Source organism: Agelaius phoeniceus, chromosome 1 (genome assembly GCF_051311805.1).
Source record: "Agelaius phoeniceus isolate bAgePho1 chromosome 1, bAgePho1.hap1, whole genome shotgun sequence".
NCBI classification, from domain to species: domain Eukaryota; kingdom Metazoa; phylum Chordata; class Aves; order Passeriformes; family Icteridae; genus Agelaius; species Agelaius phoeniceus.
In genome coordinates this window covers 70935492-70955382 of record NC_135265.1, presented here as the reverse complement: position 1 = coordinate 70955382, position 19891 = coordinate 70935492, and the positions used below count along the sequence as shown (strand labels likewise).

The 19891-nt window shown below is 37.6% G+C and overlaps 1 protein-coding gene across 1 annotated transcript in view; it reads left to right on the top strand.

The window, feature by feature from the left end:
* The window catches only part of GMDS (GDP-mannose 4,6-dehydratase), a 409472-nt gene that overhangs the window by 178244 nt on the left and 211337 nt on the right, over positions 1-19891 (top strand). The window contains exon 7 of the mRNA XM_054632699.2: positions 5623-5750. Coding sequence (XP_054488674.2) covers positions 5623-5750 — 128 coding nt within the window. The remainder of the gene's footprint in view (positions 1-5622; positions 5751-19891) is intronic.

The following is a 19891-nucleotide window of genomic DNA, read 5'->3' as shown; positions in this document are numbered from 1 at the left end:
AGCTACTTCTAAAATTTTAAAGAACAGAGAAAAAGATTGAACATATTATTATGAATCAAAGTATTTCCAGCCATGCTATACAGGATTAAAATGAAAGGATTAAAGCACTATATCTCAAGTTTCAGGAAATAAAATGATTTATTGCTTCAGTCAGGAAGACGTTTCCCATGCATGACTTTACAAGGAATTGCTTATGAATCATATCACACTTATTTCATATATATTTCATTTTTCAAAAAATCTGATTGTGGACTTCATGGCAAACTCATCCAAAAGTAGCTGTATTTGCTGAGTAAAATTTATATGATGACAAGCAGAAGGAAAAAAAGTCACTTTTAGCCATGATTTTCCCTTTATTTCTAAGCAGTGATGTTTCTACTTTGTGTAATTATTGTTGTGAGAACAATTTATTATTTTAAATTGTGCATGGAGTCACAATTTAAATGCATGAGTATTTAAAATATATTAAGCTACTGCTCTACTAGTTTTATGAAAATGCAACACTGTATCAGTGGTTTTGATCAAGACATAGTTTAAAATTCTGTTTAAACTCAAAGTATGGAAGGTTAATTTAAAGATATATAACTTGATTTTTCATTTGGTTTACAATGACAATAAATCCATTTGCTTTGGAATAATTGTTATTGATTTTCATCAGTGTAATGAGATAAGGCTTCTTTTCTTAGAAGATCTGGGTGTTGCTTTTTTTTTCATTACATCTTGTTACAAAAAATGGAAAAGGTTCTCACAGAATGGAAATGATGAGCAATGTGAATTTTCAGGCAATCAAAACATTTTAATGATCTCATTAAATGTATCATTTACAACACATATATGTTAAAAGAAATATGTTCCTCTGGATTAGTAGAGGCGCTGGGTACACAATGTGTTTGAACATGTTAGGCTTCCACTAGTGTCTATGCCAGAACTGCAGAAACTTGGAGGAAAAAAACTGCAGAGCTTCAACCTTTTTCTTGTGTCAGTATCTTCAGACACAGAAATCTTTTAATCATATTTTATGCAAAATGAAGAAAAAGGTGTTACAAGAACTTGGTAGATTTTTCTAGGACTGCATCTCAGTTGATAAATAAGGACTGCTATTGAATTCTATAAGATTGTTTGCCATTCTATCGTATTGCTAGGATTAATAATGGACTTTGTTAGGCATGCAACAACTAGTGTTTTACAGGGAGAGCAGAGTTCCTGAGACCACAGTTTTATCATTAGTTGGGTTTTGTTTTTAGTCTTGAGAACTTGGAAAATGAGGGTTCTTGAAAAGAAACAGATGCTACAGTAGTGGCTTGTAAAGCTACTTCATCCATTTGGTTGCCTCTTCTAAACCACAGTATCCAGAGAAAAACTCTTACTTAAAACAGGCAGTTCCCTGATGACTCACAAAGGCTGAAACCCCAGTGCTGCTAAAAGGAATGGGGTGCTGATGCAGAGACTAAGATTTATTTTTTTTTTCTGTCTTGGGGCCATCCAGCATTGGAACTGTAGGTGCACTAAGACCATGCCTCCTAAACAATAGTTTTCAATATGTGTTAATGAGAGATGTGTCCAGCTTTCAAAACTGCATCTTTGCCAGATGTAGGCAGCATCCTTCTGGAAGGGATGAGTTGTTTTCCACCCTGAGCCAGGCAGCACAATGGGTGACAGGCCTGGGCTGGAGAGCAAAAGCTATTGCATTATACCTCTGCTATTTCTTTTCATTGTAGTATTGTTCCTGCAGTGGTTTGGTGACAAGTTATATGTTTTACAGATCAGGTCTGCTTGATAAGGAATCCTTGCTTTAAATCCTGTCTAGGAAAAATCAGGTTTGTAAATCAGACCTTATGGTTCCTATTGGAATGCGAACGATCTCAAAGGGAGGGCTTGGGTTTTGAAAACAAATCTAAGCTAATGCCCAGCATTCCTGAAAGAGCTGTTAATATCATGAAAACTCTTGTTAAAGGCCCCTTTTAAAATGTAAGAACTTGTCAGACCCCCTCTTAAGTAGAGCTGCTTGGAACAGCTGAAATGTCACACCAAAGCATCTTTTGCTAGGTCTGGCCATATCTCTTCTGCCTGGCCACATCTTTAATGCTTCATTGCAGTGATTGCAGTGCTGCCAATCACAATGCAAACCAGAGCATAATGTGGCCCATCATGGTTTTGACGTATTTCCTGCATAGATAACTATGCAAGGCAGTTAGCCCAGCATGCTTGGCCCTACCAACAGCAAGAATGACTCTTCTCGGGGTTCCTGCAGAAAAGTGAGCTCCCAGACATTTGCCACCCACACACATTTTGAAAAGGTGTTCAAATAAGTCAAAATTCATCAACCATGTAACTGAGTTTTTAACATTTGTTTGTACTAGGTGTAAGAAATGAGTTGGGTTTTACAAAACCTCTCTGAACTGAGGGACCAGTGCAAAGCCAGGAGAAAAACATGGGACTCTGACATCTCTCCTTCCCACCAGTCTAAGGTATCTTCTGTCACTATCACCAACACATTTCCAGGTGAATTAGCAAGGTTAGTAGCATAACAAATTAGGCCTTATTCACCTGTGATAACTGGTGACGTTTTAGCTGCTGCATCATCTTGTTCCAATGAAAATCAGCATAAAGGGTAAAGTGGCTAGCACACCAGCAGCTCTGATGATACTCTTCCTGGCACTGAGTGGCTGTTTTGTGGAGAAAAATGCTCTTGTGTGTTCAGCATTAGCAAGTCTTCACTACCTCCTGATGAAGAAGGAAGCTAACCATTTCTGTGCCTCAAAAGGTCCTTTGTGTTCAGTTATACAAAGATATGTGTAGCGTTTTGCCTAGGCCTTTTAGATAGAATCAGTCCTGAGGAAAAAGACATTACTTCTGCTAAATTTCAGCCCAAAGCAATGCCATAGCCAAATTGCAAACCTCTAGGACAGGGCTTTTTAGTGGAAATGCTGACATAGCCTTAACTACTTTGTATGACTCCAGTGGGCACCAGCTTAAATTCTAGTTATGATGTGCATTTAATGGCATGGGATCAAACACAGAGTGTAATGGGATATTTTAAGATACTGTGTTTGAAGGGAATAAGTACTTAAACATTATTTATGAACCATATCATTTAAATGCTTCTGAAATGTGCCATTCAGTCCTTGGGTGCATGAAAAAATTTTCTAATTGCATTTCTCAGAATGAAAAGTAGCATAGTTTTCTTCCACAGCTTTAATGGTGAGGCACTTCCAAGAAGAGGGTTGGTATTATTTAGTGGAACCCTTACTAGGATATCTCTGGAAAATTAAGGTTTTCATTTTTTCGTTCTGGTGCTCTCTAGTTTTTCAGCTCAGCCTTTTGAGGAATATTCTGATTTTACTTGGAGAATATCTTTGAAGATTGTTTCTCTCCAGTTAACAGTGGCTCTGCAAGAAGACAGTAGTTACTAGTATTTCTTGTGCTGTGCTAGACAAATCAGCTCTTTCTTGTGTGTATCTTTTATACAATTAAAGTTAAATTGATAGCATAATTTTTTTTTCTCTCATACAACCTAATGTGCTGTTTTTTTCTATTTTTTTTTTTTTAATGCTGAGGAAGCATTTGCTCTGAAAGGGGAGTTGACATTCATTAGTTGTGCAGGTTGACAGTAAAACTTGCTTTAATGCAGATGGTGACTAGAACTCTCATTGCTTTTGCTACTAATGGGAATGTAGTGTTGAAAGCAGTCAGTTTTCCTTATTACTCAGCTGCAGCCTGGAACTTTAAAACATCTACTTTATTTCAGAAAGAAACCTGTTCTTTCAGCTGTTATTTGCTGAATAAAAATCCTAACTGAAGTAATTTTGGTGCAGAGGGTTTCAGAGCTAGTCCTAGTAAGTTTTTGCCATAGGTTGAATCTGTTTTTAATTAATTAGCAATAATCTGTGAGAAGGTCCCAAAGCATTTTGATAAGTTAAAAATGGAAACAGTCTTTGGAGAGGTACCAGTCTAACTAAGCCAAGGAGACTCTGTCACTGGTTTCTCTTAAGCCAGAACTCCACTCCTGCTGCAAGCCTGTCCAGCCAGGAACAGGAGAACCACAGTAGTTTGCTTTCAGAAGTTCAAATAGCAGAGTCACAGTGCTGGTACTATCCAACTCTTGAGAAATTTGCTTTGAAAAAGATTCTGGAGTATATTTTGTTTCTGAAAGTTTGAAAATTACACTGTTTAGGAAGCTTCCTTTATATACAAACACCTTTTCAGGAGACGTGAAAATTATATGATTTTCATCTTTTAAAGAACAGGTGCAAATTGATGATATTAAGATATATCAGGATATATCAAATGGCTAATAACTGGAATTGCAATTAGTTCAGTGATTGATGAATATTTAAAATTCTATCTTAATCCTGTGGTAAGGTCTGACTTTAAGTTCTTCATTACACATGATTTTCACAGGTATGCTTTTTTTTTTTTTTTCTTTACTTTTAGTAGAGTCAAATGACACAGAAAAGTACTGTGATGCTCTTGGCATTACAGGAAAAACTAGTAATGTGAAAAATACACTTCATGTTATTTAATAATGTTGCTGCAACTTAATGTTTGTTTGACAGGAACCAGAGCATATTGAGATGTGTATCTAAAGAGCAGAGTTCCATAATGAAAAAAACTACATAAATGCATTGAATGTATGAGCTACACTTTTGAGACTTTTGAAATTTGCTAAAAGCATTTTACAACTACAGACATTTTCACTAAGTCTCCTGTTTTTCATTTGGAGGAGGTATCATCTGTCACCATTTAATCATATCTGGTTTTAGCTATTAAAAAGGCATGTAATTTTAATTGTTGTGGCTCATTAGTGTGCAAATGCCAGTGGGCCTAAACTCCTGGTCTAAATTCAAATCCCTCTGCTTTTGAGGAGACTATGACGACTTTTAGAAATACAGCCATCATAATCTGAAAATTAAAGTCTGAAAATAAGTAACAAAATATTGTTTAAAGCAACTCCACTGGAAGCAGAAATGGGTACACAAATTTTCCAGAGTAATACAGTGGACAACATACTGAAATATGGTAAAATAAAATACAGTCTTCTACTGAAAAAGGTGAAATCACAATTTCATGATCTAACTGAATCTGAAGGACAAAGAATCCCAAACAACTAGAAAAGTATAATGCATTTTGCTATTGTAGTTCCTTGGAGAATACATAGTATTTGCATAGTCTCAATTTTTTTTTTTTTTAATAAACACATTTATTTAGATATATGCATTCCTTGAAAAAATAAATTAAAAATGAAAAAAGAAACTGAAACAGAAAAGTTGAGGGTGGTCTAAGATGTCTGTCTTCTTTATGTAACCTTTTGCATTTTGTGTTTAAGAACTGACATTCCAAATGATTTTCTTTGGCTTAATGCCTGGAGTGAATACTGAGGCAGCAAATTAGGAATGCTTAAGAAGTCCCACAAAGAAAGATGTTTGCTGTGAAAGTGCAACTAATGTGACACTTGCCCTGGAAGCTTCTTAGCTTGCTCAAATGATAAAAGATGGCATGAGTCTGGGTGGTGCAAGGGGAGTGAGTGGGGACTGCAAGTGCCATGTGCTGAGCTGTACGAGGTGTCTCCAGAGCTATCTGCCCCTGTGACAATGCTGACACTGTCCTTTATTTCTCCTCCAGGGGCTAACTTTGTCACTCGGAAGATCAGCCGCTCGGTAGCGAAGATTCACCTTGGGCAGCTGGACTGCTTCAGCCTGGGCAATCTGGACGCTAAGAGAGACTGGGGCCATGCCAGGGACTACGTTGAGGCAAGCTGTGGGATTTTTTGATTTTTTCTCAATCATCTCTGTGGAGGGGATAATGCTTATTGCTGTAACTTCAGGTTATGGTCCACAGAGGGCTATCTCAAGATTTTTCTTTTTTTGAATTTTTTTTTTTTTCCTATTGAGGTCTGTTAACTTTGTCTTGCTCTTGACTTCAGATTAGGGAATTTAGTAACACAGCAGTCTACCCCAGGCATGACCTGAACAGAAAAATAAATCTTTGGGTTTACATTCCTTGCCTGAATTCCTGGGGAAGGGGTCTGACTACAATGTGGATCTATTTTAGAGTGTTTCTTCAATTCTTTTGACAAATTTTATGACTGATAAAATGACTTGATTTCAGCAAGATGCAGTATGACCTGAAGTGAAAGATCCTGCTGGAGGTCTTTTTTTAGGCCTTTTTTTAATAAGGCCTAAAAATTAGGTCTAAATCAGTGATCAAAGCCCTCTTTGGTTATACATTATAAAGAAGCATCACAAGATAGTTGTGATGGCAGGTATTAGAACACATAAGCCTGCACTTGGTGCTTGAAATGTTTGGGTAGTCAGGATTTGTTTCTAATTTTATTCTACCCATCTACTTAAGCAGACAAACAAACAATACCCCTGTATTGTATTACAAGGAGACATGAATGACCATGTAGGAAATATTGTCTTTTCCCCAGGAGATTTTTGTCCCCATTTTGGTGCTTAAAGATTTCCTGTGGTCATTGGACTATTTCTGTCTTTTAATAATTCCTTGCTGGGAAACCGGATTTGACTTCACCATTCATTGATGTAGTTTAAAAAGATGACGAGTGTTTGTTTTGGTTTCCTATATTACAAAGTAAGAAGTATCTCAGTGGGCAAAAGTCTTGATTTTTATCAGAAATTGAGACTTTAAAGGTAGAGTAAAAGCTGAGCTCTTGAATCTTCTTTACAGTCAAAAAGAGTAAGAAAACAAAATCATAATGCCTCTCTAAACTGATGTCCTGGATGACATTAGAAAAGGTAAACGACCATACTGCCTTGGTATCAAAAGAGTTACATCAAGCAAGTGAAGAAGGTGGTTTTTGGCATCCAAATGAACTTGTCTTAGGTTCTGTGCTGCATTTGCATGTGAGATGTTAAAAGCATCATGAGTGTAATGACTGTGCCTCCATGGCTATGGTTTTATGTTTGTGGCTACAACATTGGTGGAAGCTGTTAAACGAGTAAACCATCCCAGTCATCTTTTTAATGCATAAAAGTATGGTCATGAGTGATCATAAAATCAGTCACCAAGCCTCAACTGAAAAGAAGTAAAAGGTAAGTCAAATAAAATTATCCGTTGCATGAACATAATGAATATGATCTGTTAACAGCCATTGGATGTTTCATAAAGACTTCAGCTATGACAGTCCAACAGAAATTGCACTAGGTCATAAATCATGGAATGAATCCTGAAGTCTTCTTCTCTAAGGGAAATCCTAAATAACTCTCTTGTGACTTGTGGGTTAGATCCTTGTCCTGTGTTCACAGAATCACAAAATGGGTCAGGTTGGAAGGTACCACAGCAGATCTGGTCCAACCTTCCTGCTCAGGCAGGATCATCCTAGAGATCATTGAACAGAATTGTGTCCAGACAGTTCTTGCATATCTCCTTTAAGGGGAACTCCACAATCTCTCTGGGCAATCTGTTGCAGTGCTCAGTCACCTGCACTGTAAAGAAGTTCTTCCTCATATTCAGGTGGAACTTCCTCTGTGTCAGTTGCTTTTTTTTGCCTCTTGTCCTGTTGCTTGGCACCACCAAGAGCCTGGATTTGTCTTTTTGACACTCCAATACTGATAGACATTGATGGCATTCATCCCCTCTCTTCTTGAGGCTGAACAGGCCCAGCTCCCTCTGCCTGTTGAGGCTATCATTCAACCCTTAAAAATCAACAAGTAAATCCAGAAGGATGAATAGCTTTCAAGGCCTTGGGCCTCCAGAAGGAATGTAGTTGTCTGAGGTCTATGGCACAAACACATGTTTTTTGTGCAAGTAGCATTCCAGGCCTTTCAGCTACACATCTTGGGCCTGTCCCAAAATCTTCTGGAAAAGAATTCCTCACTAAAATATAGTTCATCTTGAGTATTTCTCATCCCAGAGAGATATCATTCCTTCAGATGATGGGAGAGTTATTATCAATTCTCTAATTCCCTGAGTATTGTGGAAATATGGTTACAGGCAGCCTTCTAATGGGTAAAAAATAGGGTAACTTTAAACTGGAAATAAACTATTATTTGAGGCTTTAATGGACTGGAAAGTAGGGCTTAGAGATTTAACATTGTTCAAATAAATGCATAATATGTTAGAAAGCATGATCATATTTACAAGCATTTTGGGAGCTTCCTTAAGTATATGGCTGAACACATAGGGATATATCTTATCCTCTCCATATGTAGCTTTAAATCCCATCAATATTAATACAAGTAACACATGTGCATATAGACTAGACCATGTACTGTCTTTCCTTTCTTCTTATTTCCTTATTAGGGATAATAATAAAACCATAAATACATTCCTTTTTGTTGTTTTATGAAATATTATGGGTCAATTCCTGATCTCACAAAAGTTTATGAGCCAACTCCCATTGACTTCATGGAGAAACAGTATCCTGTATGTGTTGGACTTGAGAACATCTGATGGTCACACAGCACAAGCAGAATTCATGACTCTTTAGCTTTGATTATATGAGTTCATTTGATTGCCACTGTGATTTTGGGCAACCTCCTTTGTGTACAGTAAAGCATGGAAGCATTTACCTGCACTGAAGCATGTAGGTGCCCACTGAGGGATGGGTTGAGGGTAGTTTAGGTGATTCAGAAATTTGGGGTTTAAACATGGTTTAGACTTATCAGTAGAGATTAGTTGGAAAATGTGTTTGATCAGGATTTTGACCGGGAACTTGAACTGCCACCTGCAGCAACAGGGTACAGCAGCATTGTGCTGGTGAATGAAAACTGGGAAGTCCAACTCACTGGAAAGAAAGGATTCCATTCAGTGTTTGAAGTGAACAGAATAGAAAAACGTAAGCATTGAAAATTTTTGGTGTGGGATTATAAATTTTAACCTAAAATCAGTAACTCTTAACATATTGGCAGAAATTGTTGCTGCCTCCTGCTCTCCCTTTCTCCATTATTTATTTTGCTGTGAGCCAGCACAAATCTCATGAGATTGTACTAGAGATGATGATCAATGCCACTGAGGTGGAAGAGGGAAAAGCAATACATCAGTGCTATTGACATATGAATCTTCCGTTACTATTTTGCTTTGTGAGGATAACATACCCTTTATTTGTTGCAGACTATCTGCCAGGTATTTTCAATTATTGGCACAACAGCAAGCCCTAAGTGTGCCTGTACCAGCAACCACACTGTTGCTGGTACAGGCCAAGATGCCATTGGCCTTTTTGACCACCTGGATGCATGAGCCTCCGTTTAACAGCTGAGGTTTTTCCTGCCTTTCCTTCAGTTTCCTCTTTATCACCTGCTGATGCTCAGGTTGCCTTCTGCCAATACCTCAGTGTTGTGCAAACAGCAGAAATACTGCACTGAAGAAAGCTGTGGAAAAGCCCCTCAATCTTGATCTTACAAAACTAAAAGAACAAAGTCAAAGGTAACAGTTTTAATAGTCTTTAGGTATTCATAGAGATCAGAAATATTTTCTCTTTCCTTCAATAGAAATCCAGCAAGTACGTCAAGCAGTAATTACAGAGGACTCATAATTGGGTCATAATTGGCTCCAATTCAAATAATTACATGTCTAGTCAAAAGTTTAAAATTAGGTGTGTGCCTATATTCATGGTGAAGTTGAGGTGCATTTGATATTCAGAATGTATGGGAATCGGCTTCCATTAATTTATATTTAAATAATGTAAAAGAAAACAACCAAAGCAAAAGAAAACTATTTATAAATAATAAAGTAATTTATTGTACAGGCCAATCAAGCATATTAAGAAAATGTGAAACTGCTTAAAGAGAAAATTTCTATCTTATTTTCTTTTTAATTGGTTCTAGTGCTCATTCATACGTTAATCTGTAAATAAAAGCACAAGAAAATACACAGTCATTTTTATGGTCTTAGAGAATTTTGCACATGTTGAAATTTAGATAATAAAATCTAATCTTTGTTTAAATCTCTAGTCAGCATCACCTGGTCTTTTATCCATTATTTTTCTACTTACCATTCTAATAGGCAGAAAATGATCCTTGGAAACAGCAGCTACCACTGCTGTTGTGGGAAATCCCTTCTTGTGTTTGTGCATACAGAATTATTTAGAATTTTACTTTACTCTTGTGCATAAGAAAAGGAGCCAGCCAGCAGGAGTATTGGCCAAGGATTTCTACTTTTGTTTTGTTATTTTCTTGTAGCATTAAGGATATGTTGTCTTCTGAGATACATTTCACCTTAGTTTGCTAAGACTTGAAGTTTTTTCTGAGTAATTCGTTTACCATCCCAGCTGAATTCTTGTTTGTGAGAGTCTTGCTTTAGTAAGGATTGTTGGTTATAAAAGGAAGGTCAGTTGTATCTGTCTGTGTAACTATCAATACCTCATATAGTTATGAGATTTGCTGATGAACTTAAGGCATGTTTTTAAATGCAGATTGCCCTTTTGGTATGGACTGAAGTGAAAAATGTTTTTCCTTTCTTTCTGCTTAGTTTTTATGTTTAAAGTCAATATCTTCTAATAAAAGTGATGAAATAATTTTAAATTCTTAGTGATGGGCTTGTTTCAGTATTAGTGTATAGCCATCCAGGTAAAGTGTATTTTGTGTATTTCCAAGTACACAGAACGTTTTCTTTCCATCAACTTGTCTGAGGTGGCAAAACAAATGTCTCTATTAGGCCAAACTGATCTTCAAATTAAATCAAATCTGCTCCACTTGAGGTGATTATGCACTGAACTGCTTCCATCTAGGTGAAGTAATTGTGAGAGCATCAGAACTTGTAAGAACCTTTAGGAGAATAGTCTGATAGTCTGTGCTCCTTTGGAAAAACTACTGAACATTCATAAAACTCTTGACAGGTGCTTGCTGAAGCAGTACCTTTTCTAGAAGCATGTGTGTCAAAGAAAATGAGACAATGAACATTCAAAAATCTTTAATGTAGAACTAAGTCTCATGCTGAAATGTGTTTGAGAAAGCAACATCTTTCCACAGGAAGTATTCTCTTGCCAAGGGCAGAATATTTTTTGATTTCCTCATGTAAATATTTAGGACTTGTGGAGATAGGTGTCCAAGATCAAGGAAGTGACATTTGACCACAGTAATAAGTTCAATCATCCACCCAAATAGTGACCCAGTTCTCAGGATACAATACAGCCAAAAGTGGTCACAGCACAGTCTCTGCTTGGTTTCAAATCAAAGAGGTGAAGTTCACCCAGAGCTGACCCACAGGCACTGGCACTGGAATAGAGGCACTTCTTCTTGACACAAAAGAGTGCTGGAGGAGCAGATCCAGAAATAATGATTGTCTTCCCTCTGATTGAGTCTATAGGGAAAAGACACAGATGAGTGGATTTCCAAGGTCAGTTCATGGTGTTGTTATTTCAGTAAATTATTTGTACGTCTTGCACCTCAACTGAAATATTCCAACCCTACAAAAGAGCTTGTCTTGATATGAAGTGGTAGATGGTGTCACAATGTCTGGTGTCACCAAAGAGGTGTCTCCCCACTACGTCTCTCATACAGAATCAAAATACAATTCTGTGACACAACGATGTAATTCCTCTCTCTATTGCTGTCCAGGTAGGCTCCATCAGGCTCCCTCAGCTCTGTAGGGCACCCATGGCCCCACTTGACTTCTGGCTTCAGAAATTGCTCTTTTATTTCTCTGCTTTTAGTTACAACCTTACGAGTGGGACTGAAGACCAAACATTTTCCCCAAGGCTATATTTCTGCAGTGCCAAAATGAAGTGCCACAAATAATTGGCATATAGTGAAGCTCTCCTCAGTGTACATTTTTTCTCCATTCTCCCATACAAGCAGAGAAAAAGATGAAATTTAAATAATTATGTTTTCACTAGAGCATGATTTGCTGCCAGCAAAATATAGGTATAATTCTCAAATATCTTCTTTCAGTTTTTTAAAATATGGGCAAAGCTTCCCTTATGAAGAGAGAATGTGTTTTAGAATAACTGTGATAGGGAAAGATTTCTTTTTTAATGCTAAATAAAGGCTTACATTTTGGTAAATAACGCTGCACACTAAAAGACTGTATAATGCATTTCTTTCAGTGTACGTAATTTAGATTAGACTTCTTGACTATTAGAAATAGTTGCAGTTCTCAGCAGAGCAACACACTATCATCTTAATTTTACTCATGTGGACAATGTCTAAAATGAAGAAAAACAAACCCAAACCAAGTCCTTTGTGGTTTTTAAAATGCTGAAGCCTGCAAATAATATGATTCTAAATAACTACAGCATAAATGAGAAAATCTGAACACCCTGCATGCACACACATGCACAGCCTGTATAAATGTGTGCATGTGAATGTATGTTTCTGTGTATGGATGATTTTTGTGGAAATTGCTTTCAATTTTATGTAGCTTGAGAGGTTCATTATGTGCTGTTTTTTCTTTAAGTTGAATATGATTGATAATGAGAGATCATACAAGAAAGTAAGTAGTTCGTTGCAATAGACATGAACGGTCTTCACAGTTAAAACATAAAAATGAGGCAAGAAAAAGTTCTTAATTACAATATGTAGGTGTTCTGTCTAATACACGTCATATGGCATTGGTTCCAGCAGTGGCAGACTGTAAGTCCAACTGTAAATGTTGTTGTTGCTAGACCTTTCAGAAAACTATCCTAAACTATTTCAGAACCGTAACATCATTTTTCCCTTTTTATTTTCTTGCAGACATATTTTCTGTGAGGGAAACACATATGTAAATAATTTTTTTTTCTTATTTACAGAGATTTTAATTTAACTTTCTTTTTCAGCACTTTCATGTTTGACCTATTAGTGTTTTTAGGCTTTACAAAGCCAGAAAAAAGTGCTTTCCTCAGCAAAACCATCTGGTTTAGTTTCCTGTGCCTCAACAATGATACATGTATTATCAAGGCCACCCCGGTGGTTTTCTAAGTGGTCTTGTTACAGTGGTGGTCTTACAATTCAGTTGGAGTGATGGAAAGGTTAGACTAAGGCTTCTTTCAAGTATAAGGTTTCCAAGCTGATAAATTATGTATTGTTGTCATATTTCCGACAGTGACCTATTTTGCCATTGTGACTTGAATGAAGTATCTCTTCCATCAAATAACACAATTACAAGAAACCTCCTGACAAATTCTGCTTTTGCAGCCTGTTCTTCTTGAGAATACCAAATTAAGGCACTTTGCATAAATAACTGTAAATGTGTGCTGTGTTCCTATGATTTTAGTTTTCTGCTCTGACTGTCAATGTGTGAAAACCCAGGTAAAATTAGGAGAGGGTCTATATTTAGGAGCTATCCTTTCACTTGTTCTAAGGCCTGTGGAAAGCAGATGGGTTTCAGCAGAGAGACTACACAATGCAGATAATGCACCATCATTGCAGTCCACCTCTGTGCATCCTGCAGGACAAGATCTACTCATTAGCTGGTGGCAATATAGCGCCAGGGTGAAAAAATGACAGAGTAAAAAAAAAACCAAAACCAAAAGGTCTGTTCCACCTTCCAGTCAGCCTTGTGGGTTAACCTGGGATAACTTCAGATGAGACTGTGGGAAAGAGATGAATCTCAGAGGGAGATGGGATTGTCTGGACCTAGGAGTGAATGTACCAGACAGCCTGCTCAGGGCTGCAGCTGTGCCTGGAGGGAAACCACTGCCCCATCATGGGATGGAGCATGTTCACCATGGAGTGAATCTTCACAAAATTTAACAGCAAAGGTCTCACAAGTCTCTTTTCAGTGCTTGTAAATCAAGATTTTACCTTTTTTTAAATTTTTTTCCGCTGTACTCTGCCTAAAGCTTATGAGTTGGGCAAGTTTAAGGCAAATGTGAAGGAAATGTTCTTGTAAACATTTTCTAGGCCTCTGCATGCAAAATTTCAAATACTGACTCTACAAGAAAACCCCTAGTTCATGGAAAAAAATATTGAATTTTAATACAAATTAAATGTATTTTTTAATTAGATTAATCAGTTCAATTGATATTTTTCTTTCCTTTCTTTGCTCTTTTTCCCATCATTAGTGGGGGGAAAAAAAGGAAGAAAAAAGCCAACCAGGTGTGGCCACGTTTGAACTCAGAATTTATTTTTTCAATCAGGTATTTGGCAACATTTTAAAGAACGGGAAGCGGTGTATTTTATTGGTAAATGTTAGGCAACATTAATAACAGGTACTGCTACCAGCCCCACCTGTAATAACCCAGGTAGTTTCTCTTTATTAACTAATCTATGATTTACAGATTTATTGGAAGCTTAGAATAGTGCACCACATTCTGAGAAAGCTCTATAGTATAGTTGGTTTGAATTTTAATAAGGGGGAAAATCCCTTAAAACAGATCATTAAAATTTAATGACAACATTTTTAAAACCCTATAATGGTTCAATTTACACTGGAAGTCAAAAATAGTTAATGGCGTTGTTATGTCTGTGTGGTAACATCCTTGCTATAGAATAATTGTTTTCATTTGAAATCAAGCCAATAAAATATCATAGGCAATGCATTCCCAGAAACAAAGTTTTTAGTCCTCCAACTTCAGGTCATTTCACCAAAAGAAGAAATGTTTCAGATAAATTAAAATGTCAGGGTTCACTTTTATAGTACTCTAGCTGTTAATATTCTTTGCATTATTAAGAAGATTGGTTATCAGCAGACTGACTGTTCTTTCCTGGTCTGGGTATGGGAAAAAAAATACCTTTTTTATTTTGGTTTGGTTTTTTGAATAGGAAACATTCCCCAAACCCAGAGGGTGCACTTAATATGCCACTTTTAGTTATAGCAGAAATACTTGAATTTTAGCTGTAGGTGTTTTTGGATGGAGCCTTGACCTAACAACCAACACTAGTGTTCCAAAGATAGAGCAGTTGAACTTTCCAGTTGTCCTTCTTTGGCCCATTTTAAGCTTTCCCTGGAGATGTCTTACTTGGTTACCAGGTTAAGGATGTGAAGAAAGCTTATTGCTGTCTTGTGTTTGATTCCTTTCTCTCTTCCTCTCAAAATCCACATGACTTCTGCAGTGAGAGCATTGTGTTTTCCCTCAGGAGTGATGAACATTGCATTTGCAAGGTAGGTGAGCAACGTTGGTGTTTCCTTGTCCCCTCTTCCCTGTCAGCTTGGCAGTGTGACTGGGATGGATTTGCCTGCAGCCATCAACAAGGAGAATAAAGTAGAAGTAGGGCCCTGGCATGGTGATTCCTTCAAACCTTCCCAGCACTTCCTGCTCTAAAGGAGGGTCAAGGCTGACAGGAGCAAGGGAGCCAAACAGTTATCCTTCCTCGCACATCCCGCAGATCCACAGCTCAGCTCCTGGTGTGAGCAGCCTTGGCGGCCGTTCCATTGCTTCTAGTGGAATAATCAGGATTTCTGTGGTGCTTCTGAAGTGAGCAGGCCCACATATGCTACCAAAGTTCCTGTTTGGCAGTGGGATTTAAAGGATCTCTGGCTCCTCCTCTGACTTGAGGAAGAAAATTAAGGGATCCATAAGTATTCCTGTGAAATGTTGCCTCTCTGCAAGGATGACTTACTAGGATTTTTTTTGTAGAATTGAATGCAGCCCAAGCACATTTGCTTACTATTTAGCTTTCCTCCTAGTAACAAGCTCTGTACATTTCAGAAGCTGATATTTTTTAGGGCAAGCTGTGCATTATTATTTCTCGATCTGCAAATGGGTTGGAGTTTTGTTTTTTTTTAATATCAAGTGGTTTTCCTTCTTCCAAGAGCACTTTACAGATTTCTTTAAGGAGCAGTAAATTGCATTAGTAGAGCATGAACTCCTACTTCTGCCTTAACCTCTCTTAACATCAAGTGAGATGTTACTCTACACAGTAATAGTTTATCAAGACAACTCTAATGGTCTAATACAAGGCACACATGTTGTCTTTGACATAATGAAAAGTTGGTACAAATCATATGATCTTGTTGCACTGTGCTTTATTTTACAAGAAAAAGTAATGCTTTGTCTTGCTAATGCAGTATATTTCCTATTCAATACAGGCACATTTCCCCCTTCCTATTAATTTATTATGCTGCATTTATTTCCAGACCAACATTACTTTTCCGTGTCTGGTGGGAATTTCTCTCTTCGTCTGAGGTGTTTTAAATTCAACAAGCGTAAGGTTTTTAATATATCGTGTTCATTTTAAAGGAGAAATAATTGACAAGGGAAAAATATTTTGTACAGCTTTTCATTTTACTGCCAGTATTATTACCGATATCTAAGATAGACACATACTAAAAACACTGCAGGTTTAAACCTGTTCATCTGCCAAATTACAAGCAGATCTTGGAATACTGGAAAGGTATCAGGAGGCATGAGATAGAATGGTCTTCCCCACTGCTCCGATAGGTGCACGTTCCATGTTTATCTTTATTTGCTGTTTTATTTCAGCCGATAATACCTTGTGACCCACATGCCCTATCCATGGTGTGCACTGCTGGAATGTGTGTTTCTGAGTTGATCGTACTGGCAGCAGAAGTGATACTGGGTTGCAAGGAGGAGCCTGCCATAGAACAGGGCCCTGCTGTGTTCTGTTTTCTGGGAATGCTGAGTGCAGCACCAAGGAGCTTCCCTTCCAAGGATCTTTTCCAGGCTAACAAATGCCTCATCTCTAGGAGAACCTTTTTTAAAAAAAAAAAAGTATTTTAAGAGCAAGTAGTAACAATTTAGAACTGGTGTTGGTTGATGGTTTGTGCAAGTTCTTATGGTCTGAGCACACTTAATGTAACACTTTAACATTATGTATGGCATTTTAATGGCATCTTAAAAGTATATGTGTGCTATTTTAGAAAATGTATTATTTATCCAGGTAGCCATAAAAGGTAAGGACATGTGTGAAGTGCTCGACTGTAGGGCTGTGTGTTCCTTCAATGCCTCCTTGGAAAACCTGAGGAGCAACATTGCTGAAAAACAACTGCAGGAGCTAGTTTGGAGTGAAATCTTCTAATAATAATATGATTATTGGCTTTGGTGGGACTTCATTCACTGTGTCTTACATCTGTGCACAGGGAGGCCAGCAGAAGAGAAAGAGGTTCTGTGCCTGCCCTGAGTTACACAGTACACCTGTGACAGGATAGCCGCAATTCGGCTCTAAAAGTGACCTCAGGAGACATTAAAATGCCATTTAACACATTACCAATAAAACCAGGAAGCAAAATAAAGAGTTTTCACCTGGCCTGCCCGGTGCCAGTCTTCAGTCTCAAGTTTGACAAAATAATGGAATTGGTGCACAACTGCCCGCTCCTTGTAATTAAGCAAATTAGACTTTCCTTAAAGAAGGCTTTTTTGTTGCTGGTGTTCATAAGGTCACATCTAAAGAAAGGCAGTGTAAAACCAAAGGGCACACATGTAAAAATATAACTTGCAGAAGAAGTTTCAGTAAACTAAACTGAAAAGTAATTTTCATTACTAAACTAATGAAAATTAGTTCACCTAAACTGAAAGTAAATTTGTCATCATTCTTACAGCAATAATTTTGGAGTGATTACATAAAATACTGTTAAATAATAGCAGAATCATGCACATTTTACATTTACTTTTAGAATACACTTAAGAGAAGCAAAACTCAGTTCCCTTGATTAATTTATTCATGTGAGGTTTGGGAGCAAATTGTCATGGAATTGCATGCTGATGATAGGCATTTAGTTGTGCTGATTTGTAGCAGTCTGATCATTTAAATACAATGTGTCATAAATATTTCAAGTCAGGGAAAAAAATCCAAATTCTGAAATCATTATCTTAAAATGTCTTGGATAGTTGTTTATGTTCTGGAACTGCTTGCAAAACAGTTGACTCCTAACCAAGCTGATAGTTTTATTAGAAGTATCTTAAAGTGATCCTTTTTGCTTAGATATGGACTTTTGCAGGGATACTGGTTCATATAAAGTCGCTTTAAGTGAAACAGTCCAACTTGTCACTGCAAACTCTGTCTGTGTTGGTTTTAGAAAGTACTGCTGGAGCTTACAGTGTCACTACACTTTCTTAGAAGGAAAAATCACACACACTTTCATATTTCATGAAGGCAGATAAAAGCAGGAAAATAAAACTGCCTTTAAACAAGAACAAACTGGTGGTGCTCAGGGTGAAAACTAAGAGCTGGTGTCCCACCCAGAACCAACTCCCTAGCAGCTAAAAGGAGCACTGTCTGGCAGAAAAAAAGCAAATTTATACTCAGGAATACCACAGCTGATGGAACACTGCATCCTCATGTTGGGGGGAATGTGAGAGCAATACAAGATGGGGAAAAGGCCCCAGTTTTTAGGGAAGTCCTGTGCTTTCATCACCTGCTCTGAGGCCAAAGTGAGCCACCAGCTGCCACTGTGCTTGAAAGGCAATTCTTTAGCCTGAGTGGGTCAAGAAAACATGCATAGAAGGTAACAAGCATTAGCATTAGATATTAATTATTTTTTTTCTTACTGAGTGAATAGAGATGAGGAAAGGATGTGCTCAGTAGACAAGTTTGTCTTGAGAATTGTCCTTAAAAATAATTAGACTTCTACTCTTGAAACTAAAAGGGACCGGATCCCATTTACTGTGTTATGAATATTCTGCATTTCTGCAGAATTAGTAATTTTCTGTTGGACACACAGAGCCAGCTCAGCCTGGTTAGGGAAGAAGACAGCAAATGTGGGTTCCCTGTGTAACCTCCCAGCACAAATAGGCATGTCAGCCTAGGCTGCTAAAATAGTCATTTTACAGATGATAAAACTAGTCATTAGTGATGCAGATCAGATTGAGAACACCCCTGCAGTTGTTTCTAATTAGCAGAAGACTCAAGTGATCTTAAACTTTGAATCCTACTGCTTACCTGCATGGTGGTATAACCCACAGCTGGACTGGCCTTAACTTACACAGGTATCAAATCAACCATGTACAGCACAACTTTCTTCCAGATTTCACCCTGAAACTTAAAAATTAACGCATGGATACCTTTTTATTAATGTCTTCAGTCCCTTGGTTGTAATCTTTTTAAAGATGATGCATATGTTTTCATACCCAATTTGTGTACCTTCCTGCTTTGTGGCAGCACAGATGCCTTGACACAGGCTTGTATGTGTGTGCATGGGTTGCTGCTTCTTCTGTCTTGTGTTACCCAAAATAACAGGAGTACAAAGATTTGTCCTCCAAGGCTGTGTGTGGGGACTGTTGAGGCAGCCTCTGAGATGTTACTGAAATTTTAAGACTAGTGCCCAGTCTTTCCAAAAACATCCTTTTCTGCTAGATGTTTGTTAGGCACCAGAGCCTGATAGGTGTCTGCAAATATAAAGTACCAGGGTTTTTTACACTGAATTTTTTTTTTGCTTTTCAGTTGCTGGAACTTCATTTTTTCTTGTCTTTTGTTAGAGCTGTAAATCCCCATAGATAGAAGAAAAAAAATACAACAAGAAAGTGAATTTCGGTTGGTGAGAAGAAAATATAAGAGAGGGATGCATAAGGATATTTGAATTTTTAACAAAAATACTTAAAGGAAAGCAATAAAATTACCTGTTTCCATTCGAATTTTCAAGATAGAGTTCCTTTGCAATGTACGCACAGCAGGAATTAATTGGAAGTAGCTACCATAATATTCAGAAAAAACTTGCCAAGTTGTCTGTTCAACAGGATTTGAATGAAAACAGAACAAGAAAAGAACGTTAGAGAGCAGGCTTACCCACAGAAGCAAGAAAGATTTATACCTTGAGCAGATTTGATTTGTTATTCAGTGGCTCCTATTACTGTGATGTTTGTTGCTTTATTTAGATGAAGAGTTTGGCTCTGGCTGCCTTTGTTCCTGCTGTCCAGAAGACTTGGCATGCTTCATATTGTGCACGGTGCAGTGGGAGAGGGAGACCTGCAAAAGGACATCCACCCAAGGCGAGCTGGCAGACAATAGCAGAACATCCTTTTCTTTGGAAGCGACTCATCAGGAAAGCGTTGGTCCTGCCTCTCTGTATTTAGCTGAATGCAGATGAGAGGTGTGATTAACATTAATGAGTGACC